This window comes from Ylistrum balloti, unplaced genomic scaffold, assembly GCF_031769215.1.
Source record: "Ylistrum balloti isolate Yb309-2 unplaced genomic scaffold, AGI_CSIRO_Ybal_v1 Utg370148, whole genome shotgun sequence".
Taxonomy (NCBI): Eukaryota; Metazoa; Mollusca; class Bivalvia; order Pectinida; family Pectinidae; genus Ylistrum; species Ylistrum balloti.
Genome location: NW_026782150.1, coordinates 247,386 through 257,537, shown reverse-complemented (window position 1 = coordinate 257,537; position 10,152 = coordinate 247,386). Strand labels below are relative to the sequence as shown.

The 10,152-nt window shown below is 35.6% G+C and overlaps 1 protein-coding gene across 1 annotated transcript; it reads left to right on the top strand.

Annotated features, from left to right (window-relative positions):
* Positions 1-5,909: 5,909 nt before the first annotated feature.
* Positions 5,910-7,529, top strand: LOC132550774 (L-rhamnose-binding lectin CSL3-like). Its single transcript, XM_060214861.1, has 3 exons — positions 5,910-6,162; positions 6,678-6,971; positions 7,525-7,529. Exons 1-3 carry the CDS (start codon positions 5,910-5,912, stop codon positions 7,527-7,529), a joined length of 552 nt encoding a protein of 183 aa, XP_060070844.1.
* Positions 7,530-10,152: the final 2,623 nt, after the last annotated feature.

The following is a 10,152-nucleotide window of genomic DNA, read 5'->3' as shown; positions in this document are numbered from 1 at the left end:
GAAATGAAAGTCTTTATTACATATTTATGAAGATGTTGTTATACGATATTTATCCTTGTTTAATAAAAACAAATGCCAACAATAACAACAAATTGTAGTTTTCTTTCTCATCAGCAAAATTCTGTTCAGGAATTTGATGTAGTTCGTTGTTCCAAAAACGTTTACAAAGTTGCATAATTAATGATCTCTTACTCTCTTATCTCTTACAACACCGAATTATAAGAATAGTTGTATATTGATTTGTCAATAAAATATGAAGAATGGAACATATTGTTCTCACATTGCATACAAAACAACTACATCGTTGTATGTACAAAACATACGAACATAGGAATCATGTTGATTAAAGAGGGAACGTGTATATGTAATCATTGTCGTACAAAAACAGGATATAAAAAATGCCGAAAAGCGTACAAAGCCACGATTTAATGATCAGGACACAAAATCATGTTGAAGAAACCCACCAATTGATAATATCTTTCGGTATGAGTTAGACTCAAATGCACCAAGAGAAGAAGTGAAATGATTAATTTTTTTAAATCAAAGTCGTGAATTGATTGAAATTAGGGACTAGTGAATCTTCTGTTTTTACTCTTTCGAACAATTTGATTTTCCCTCAGTCGCTGTCTAAGTTTCAACATTGTAGGCCCGTAGCATCGCTAACGAGGGATTCTTTATTTTATATTGCTAAGGACAGCAGCTATTGATACACAGGCGTATTGTTCCATGGTATTATGACATATTTCCGCCATCAAATTCACTTTTTGACGTGAAAATCCCAGACATAAATTAAACATCATTTTTTCCACTACAGCGACTGTTAAATGAGTTTTTGTTAACATATAACGATTATCTTTACGACAGATCAGCCTGAGCTATTTTAATCAATCATATACAGTATGGCATAATCAAATCCAAACGCATTATTATTTTTGTAACAAATGACTGTTATGAAGAATTTGTACACTTAAAGTTATTGTTATATAAACGACATGCAGAAAATGTTGTAAGTACAACCATATTTGAGCGCAATTCGTCGAGTGAGGAAGGTACCAAAACAAATGACAATACCGGTAAGTCATCATACGTTTAAAACAAGAACAAAAGAAACATTTACACTGAGACACATGAAAGAGACGGGGAATATGAGATGGTCCGCTTTATTTCGATGAAGGTAATGTCATATTCAAAAAATGAGAGCAAAGCTAGCAACACCGGGCGGAACCACCAGGCGTACTAACTAAAAATGTATTAATTATGATTACTGCTAGAGAAATGTAAGTGAAATATCGTTGATCTCGATCAAAAACAACTTGACCGGTCTGTAAACACTATGTAATAATTGCGATATGTCGATATATTATTTTTTATTAATGTAGCCTTGGTGACATAAACTTGTAATACTTACCTGGAATTAGATTGACGCAACCTTAATTAATAGGATTGTTAAAATTACGCCACTATAGTACTAGAGGCGTGTTTTATTTCTTCCTAAACGACGAACATACAACATTTCATTGTCTCTCAATAAGTTTTTTCTCTGTCCTGTTTTTTCACATCAATATTTACGTACTTTAATTGTACATATTTTAACTTATAATTATTTTTACACTTTTCGTATTGTGGTTATTGCAGTATGTTATGTATATAACATTTATGGTTAATTACTCGTCAAAATATTATAAAGCACTTAAATTTTCCAAAAACAGCTTTTCATACAACTACGTCGCATTTCCTTATGTTATTGTTGACATAACATAATTTACAGATAAAGGAAGTGGAATACCAGATAGACGACAGTTTGCCGCCATGCTGGGTCTCACAAACGCTCAGGTAGGCTGATATTAGCGTTGTCAGAGGATATTCTAAGTAATTACGGGCGACAAAATCGTTTGAATCATTTTATCAGGAATGATGTCGCTCAAAATATATGCAAGATAATATTGAAATACCAACTAATCAAAAGGATTTTCACTATTTTCACAAATATGCCGATCATTTGCATAGTTTGTCGTACCCACAAGAGTGCACGCGGCAACAACTAAATTCCCTCGAAATCGACAATTGTGATATGAAAACCTAAATGTGTTCAAAAGTTCTAATCATAGCTATGGATAAGTGATACGGACATATGTTTCAAATCCTCTCAATGTTGAAAAGAAATCGCGCTTAGTTTCAGACGTCTACACATGGTATGATTATGAATCACTGTATTTTCGATCAGGGATTATGATTTCATTATTTACCAGATGTCAATAAGTACACATTTGAATTAAATGCACCAGCCCGTACTGCAGGCAGGATTACACACACCTTGAAAGGACGTGCAGTGCTTCACAATACATGAGAAAATAAAACAATGATCACTTGTTGGCAATGCAGACGTATGTAAAGCAAATAGATGATCATAAAGATTCCTTATTAAATAAGTATACTAAAACAGAAAAAGAAACGCATAAAGCTCCCCCTGCAGTACACCTAAGCTGTAAGGAAATAATGGAATATTTGGTCAAGTATAACATCAAGAATGATCTCCCTTCTCGACTATTTACCCTAAAATCAATCAAATGTGGCAAAGTCATTGTCTGACTTTGTGAGCTTCTTAAGTCCAAATCATGCGGCGTGATCAAGCCAAGGTCAGCCACATTAATTTTCAAGTTGGTATTTTGATTTCAACATTGACCGAGATGCCACGCTTAACGCAATAAAAGATGGGTTGAGCAATTGCGATGTTGATGAATGGTCGTAGTCAAACTGCTATCGCATTGATGCGCAAACATGGCCCGAATAGGGTTGTGATGCGGCGGCGGAAAAGGTATATCGCAGACGCGGTGAGCGTTTCGCCGACGCGTGCGTGGTTGAACGCGATAGATTTTATGGGGCTGCTGCAAAGGTTTGGAGAGGCATCTCCCATTGACTAAAAATCATCCATAAGTGTCCTGGATCCAAACCCCAATAACGTTCGATACAGAGGCTAGATCCTCCGACGACATATCTTTCCACTCCTCAAACGTCGTGATCTAATTTTCCAGCAAGACAATGCTCGAGAGCATGTTGCCATAGTCGGTCGTGATTTTCTCACGGCAAACATCCTCTGGAATGGTCCACATATAGCCCCGACAGGAGCATCTGTATCTGTATCATAATCAAATAAGTATGCTCAACAAAAACGCACAAATCTACTCATGCAGTACACCTAAGCTGTAAGGAAATAATGGAATATTTGGTCAAGTATAACATCAAGAATGATCTCCCTTCTCGACCGATTCAGCAATATGAGCTTGAAAATCAAAATAAATTGGTGATAGAGATTTCTCTTAATCAAATCAACAGGTCTGAAGCTATAATGCCGTACTTCGATAAAAGTTCAACCGACCAATTATTCAAGGGTTTAAGTTTGTTGCTTTAACCAATAGTACCAGTATATTTGACGATTTCATGTATGCCATTTTGCAAGGTTTTAAAGATTTGCAAGTTACAATTTTATCGACCATTTTATTGTTATAACTATTATTATTTCAAGCTAACTAGTATTCATGTATTACTATATCTGAAATGTCTAACTTCTCCGGGTTTATTGAAAATTTAGAAGAAAACACTTATTATCTGTTAAATGCATTTTAGCCCATGCCTGTATAACATATGCATCATATCAAAATTTTCTTTTTTGTAATTATTCGAGTGGAAACATGTACACAATGGTCCTATCTTTCCCACCACGCCTGTTTCAAGGTCCATGCAAATCAGTCAAAAAGACACTTTTCCAGAACGGAGGGTACTAGTATATTAGCTTAGTTTCACCATTTATTTAACAATGAAGAAATGTCTTGCAATATACATAATAATGATTATAATACCCATTAAAATATTGATAGCATACTTTGAAGATATAGGTATTGATCATCATCTGTGATTTATTAATATTAAAAAAGTGAAACTTACAAAGGACTTTTCGTAAAGGGAGGCAACTCTTACTTCGAATGGAAAATTAAATAGCCTATATTTCGACAAGTAAACCTTATTCTATGTTCCCATGTGGTGAGATCATCTACTTTGGTCAAGCTGTGCTCGTATCCGTTGTTGTACAGTTGTTCTGGTCATTATCATAAAATAGCATTATTTTTATATGGATTCTTATTTAATGATTTTCATCATATACTTCGAGTTGCACCTTTGCGTAATACAATTTCAAGGCACGTATAAAATTACGAGTTTGTCTTTTTATTTGTTTTTTTATTGATCGACACATGTGGAGAAATTAACATATGCTGTATTTGAATTGAGTATAAAAGCTTTGAAGGAATAAATAATATTCTATTTCTGAAATGCTTTTTAGGCCGATTATGGCTCCGATATGTTATATTTACCTTATCGCTGTTCTCTTGAGTATGTATGTGCTTTGTAATTTATCTTCAGTTAACATTAACATTAACTCGCTTCTGTCAAACACATTTGCGAAAACAATTTTACAACTCGCTGATTCTTCGGATGATATATTGTTATTTACATTTTGAGAAACTTATGAGCAACTAATAATTCTAGAGAATGATGGTTATCAATAGAGCAATCAATACTAAGTAATTCGTATATATTTTGCTGTGTGATGTCATTTATATATTGAAAAATTATGGTTTCAGTTAGTATTAAAATATATTGATTAAATACTACTTTTAGATAGAAAATCGAGTTTTAAAAACTGTTATTGGTATCACTATTTCAAATGTTTGTTTTGCAAGGTGTATGCCAAATTAAATTTTATCAATATGTCAACATGTCTTTCCAGGTATTTCAAAAGCTGATGGCCATATTAAAAGTGAGTATGATCAGGGTAATTTCTACTATAATTAGGATATTAAGTAGAATAATGTTAGATAATAGTGAATACTTTTTCTCTGATACCTTTATTTATTTTAAAAAAATAAGTGAAATCGATGATATAGGACCTGTAGCATAAATGGGGAAACTTCAGGCTAGATAATCAAAAATAATCTTCGTAGCTAAATGGATATCTCGCTTCTATCTCTTATATTGCAAAATAATGAAACATTGTCTTTGACAAGATTAGCCTACACATATTTTTCTTGTTACAACAGGGATTCCAAAATTAAGTTAGCATATCGTCAAAGCAAGAAATAATTGATGATAAAACTTGACAGTAAACTTTTCACTTGTTTTAAGAGATGTTGAACTGTTTAATTGTTTAAGGCTTGGTGATCTGTTTCTCAGAGTACAGCGTTTGGGTTTTGATAGTTGTAAGTGTAATAATGATTTCACAAAAAAATGTTTATGTTTTTTGTGACAAAATTTACGTCAGTGATCTGCTGAGTGATCTTTGTATTTTTCCATACTCAATCGTAACGTGCCGTGCGTAAGCAGAGGATAGTGTTCTGTCGTTCAAAATAGGTATCTACATATGGTTATAGTATGTCCATAAACAGTATCTATTTTGTGATATCTTTAATCCGTTAAAGACAGACATGTTTGTAATTTTGTTTATCATTTTGTTTGTCAAGAAAAATCTCTCCTGCTTAACGCTCGTCCTCCACTTTTAACAGCTGTAAGCTTATACCAAAATATAGTTTACCACTATATGTGTATACCAACACATCACTCTATCTGTTACCTTCAATAACGAGAGAAACTGTCGTCAAACATAGTTCGCAATGCACAAGATTTCGATTAACAAGATTTTCACATTTTATGCCAATGAATAAATAGAACACTTCATTAAGTCAAAAGACAATCCTATTATGAACAAAATCAATAATCATAGTTTAGGAATACCCTCAAAGCTTTTACCCCTTAGCAAAATATTAGTAGTATATCATGTTGAATTTGTGAAATTACTGCTATTTTCATTGTTCTCAGAGGTGAAGATTCGTACAGAAGTGCAGTGTGAAGGGAAGACGATGACTATCAAGTGTGACGCAGGGAAGACAATAAAAATCACATCGGCTTTATATGGTCGTAAATCGAGGTTCGTGTGCTTACATTTCAAAATGTGGAATGTAAAGTGTGAATCCAAGTCTTCCATGGTGAAGGTGAGAGAAGCGTGCGATGGAAGGGATACGTGCGTCCTCGCGGCCTCTAACTCAGTTTTCGGAGATCCCTGTAGGGGAACATACAAATATCTGACAGTCCAATATACATGCATTAACACTGGTAAGTTGATTTCCAATACATCGAGTGATATAATCATTTGGAGGGTAATTTAGCGGCAAGTTGGTTATAGCACGTCCATAAACAGTCTCTATTTTGTGATATCTTTTATCCGTTAAAGACAGACATGTTTGTAATTTTGTTTATCATTTTGTTTGTCAAGAAAAATCTCTCCTGCTTAACGCTCGTCCTCCACTTTTAACAGCTGTAAGCTTATACCAAAATATAGTTTACCACTATATGTGTATACCAACACATCACTCTATCTGTTACCTTCAATAACGAGAGAAACTGTCGTCAAACATAGTTCGCAATGCACAAGATTTCGATTAACAAGATTTTCACATTTTATGCCAATGAATAAATAGAACACTTCATTAAGTCAAAAGACAATCCTATTATGAACAAAATCAATAATCATAGTTTAGGAATACCCTCAAAGCTTTTACCCCTTAGCAAAATATTAGTAGTATATCATGTTGAATTTGTGAAATTACTGCTATTTTCATTGTTCTCAGAGGTGAAGATTCGTACAGAAGTGCAGTGTGAAGGGAAGACGATGACAATCAAGTGTGACGCAGGGAAGACAATAAAAATCACATCGGCTTTATATGGTCGTAAATCGAGGTTCGTGTGCTTACATTTCAAAATGTGGAATGTAAAGTGTGAATCCAAGTCTTCCATGGTGAAGGTGAGAGAAGCGTGCGATGGAAGGGATACGTGTGTCCTCGCGGCCTCTAACTCAGTTTTCGGAGATCCCTGTAGGGGAACATACAAATATCTGACAGTCCAATATACATGCATTAACACTGGTAAGTTGATTTCCAATACATCGAGTGATATAATCATTTGGAGGGTAATTTAGCGGCAAGTTGGTTATAGCACGTCCATAAACAGTCTCTATTTTGTGATATCTTTTATCCGTTAAAGACAGACATGTTTGTAATTTTGTTTATCATTTTTTTTATCAAGAAGAATCTCTCCTGCTTAACGCTCGTCCTCCACTTTTAACGGCTGTAAGCTTATGCCAATATATGGTTTACCACCATATGTATATACCAAGACATCACTATATCTGTTACCCTCCATAACGAGAGAAACTGTCGCCAAACAGTGTTCGCAATGCAGAATAATCTGGTGATGGGATACCAAGAGGGTTAAGGGTGCAGGTTGGAAGGGGTGAAGGGTCTCTCCTGTATGGAAAATTGTACCACAAGGTAGAAGGAGTTTGGAAGGCTAATTTGGTATAATCTTTCGTTGTAAGTGTAATCATCCTATTAAGAAAAAAATAAGATAAGATAAGTGATTTATGGATGCAGGCAAAATGTTATGCCTCTATATCCATATCTAATATTTGCTTTGAAGAATGATCTATCTAGTCTGTGGGTACTATCATACTAATTATAGGAAAATGAAAAAGATTGTAAAATATATCCGTATTAAACAGTAACACAATTTTGCTGTCTATATGGTTCCAGGAAGACGGACGATATGTCTAGCCCATGGCGGCCCGCGAACCCGATGTACAAAGTTTTCCGTTTCATCAATCTGTCTTCTGTTGGCTTCCGCCCTCAATTCCTTTTCCATCTCTCTTTCGTATTTTGTTAAATCGTTCCGAATTTGGACTTTTGAAAATTGTTGCTGATTTTTCAATCCTTTTATGTTCTTGAATATAACTTTCTTCTTTACCTCCGGTTTCAGTTTGACTAGAATAGGTCTTCTTGTTTCCTGATCCGATTGATTTTCTTCCGGTGGCGGTACTTTTCCGATCCTGACGACTTTCTCAAACAAATTGTCTACCGAAATTCCTCTGCAACCGCAAGAATCAAACACTTCCTGTAGCACTATTTTGTCTGCCTTCATTCTTTCCTTTCCGTTCTCATTTTGCTGTTCCGGGATGCCGAATATTATTAGATTTTTTTCTCTGGATCTTCTCTCGTTCATTTCTGAAATTACTTCATCCATGTTCGTTCTTATCTCCCTTTTCACCACGTTATTCAGTTGTTCTGTATCACATTTTTCGTTTAGTAATCTTTCTAGTTCCGATATCCTATTTTCGTAGTTCTCCATTATTTCTTTGCAGCGTTCCTCGATTTTTCTATCGGTAATTATGTTCTTTACTACAACTTCTCTACAGGGCCCGCAAAACCACATGGCATCCGATTTTGATAAAATTGCGTATTTACGATCATCCATATTGAGACATCTGGTACAAAAATGTCCAGCACAGCGGTTACAATCCATCATATTCGTCTTTTTATCGGCATTGACATTCAAGCACAACTTACAAAGCGGAAGTGTAGACTTGGAAATGTTTATGTTGTTTTGTGGCAAAATTAACGTCAATGATCTGCTAAGTGATCTTTGTATTTTTCCAAACTCAGTCGTAACGTGCCGTACGTAAGCAGAGGATAGTCTTCTGTCGTTCAAAAGAGTTATCTACATATGGTTTTATTACATACTTAGGTTGGTACGTAATGAATTGGAGAAATATCTTTTGTAAATGTAACTAGTTATATAAACTCTCGTGCAAATTTGATTGGTCAGCCTTATCATATTTCCAACGGTCTTTAATATTACTACACGTCGTAGTAAAAATGGACGACACAATATCTTTTCTAGTGGGCACTTCTCTTAGAATTAATTACCATGAATGCGTACGACGGACACTTGAATATTTTAGCGGCCCTGGAAAAAAATGAAGAAAATAGACATTATACCACTAACACTTGGTTAATGCAAATATAAATTTATTTTGAGATTTTTTGAAACATAGTTTCGCAATGCAGAATGATCTGGTGACGAGATACCAAGAGTGTTAAGTGTGCGGGTTGGAAGGGGTGATGGTGATTCATATAGTTCGTCACTGGTCAGTCATAATACCAACCACGGTAACACTACAACTTTGCCTCAATAAAGAAAGAAGCTGTTGCAAAACATATTTTGCAGTATCTATCAACTTTTAGTTACTTATGGGGAAACATACAATTTCTTAGATAGGTACACTATTACAATACTTTCCACTTGTAATTATGGCGGTAACTTTCAGTCATACGTATTTCATCGGTATTGTCAATATGTAGATTCGGAGTTATATTGAGACATCAAATACGTTCTTCCCCTTAACATAGAGGACAAATACTAATCACTTTGAAATGTAAACGAAAGTATATTTCATTTCAGTAATATTTACCATAACTTTAGTATGCAAATACAGTACCTACACCCATCTTTGAATCCCAACAACAAAAGATTCAAACAATCCCGTCCTCCCTACGATCCATGAGCCATCACGACAGGTACATAGAGTGATCTCCCTTCCTCTTACCTTTATGGCTGCCGATGAGTGCGGAGGTGTCTGAGCTGAGTGCTTTTTTTACTCCTTCTCCTCGTACTGCTATTGTTGTTTGAGTATATTGTTACTCTCTTCGTAGTCTATAAACCCATCTCCCAACTTATATTGTGAAATTAAGTATTGTCATTTGTTTATTTTGACCGTATTTCCGGCCGTGTTTTCCTCCACGTGTTCGAGTGCGTGACCAGGTGTCTCGTCGTTCGGATTATTGTGAAGTTGATTCTTGCTGCTTCATCGGCCGGTTTGTACGACCGTTGTCTTTTTTTGCAGTGCACTCTTGCTTCGTGCGGTAGGCTTTGTACTTTCCTTCGTAGTTTTTTTATTGTTAGAAAACTTCGTGTCCTTGTTTTCGTTGTAACGATTTTTTGTTTCGATGATGGATAGTGCCGGGTTACGTCGGGGGTCAGCGCATAGGTGATCCCATTTCTATGGAGAACGGGACCCCCATGATGCCTGTCCCCTTTGCCGACCTTGCAACCAGACCTCGCCGTGTGAACATCGTTTGCACACGGAGTCTGCTGCCAAAGTTCCCATGCCTGTCCGGCGAACTTCCCGCCAGAAGAGGGATACGTTCTCTTCTTCCGTTAAGGGAAGTAAGCTTTTTAAGTCCTCTGCCTCCGGTTCTGAACCGGTAAGTG

Bases quoted from the DNA above. Each gene is read 5' to 3' on its own strand.
- LOC132550774 (XM_060214861.1), top strand. From the start codon at position 5,910: ATGACTATCAAGTGTGACGCAGGGAAGACAATAAAAATCACATCGGCT. The intron at 6,163-6,677 runs GTAAGTTGATTT...CATTGTTCTCAG, and splicing joins ATATACATGCATTAACACTG to AGGTGAAGATTCGTACAGAA.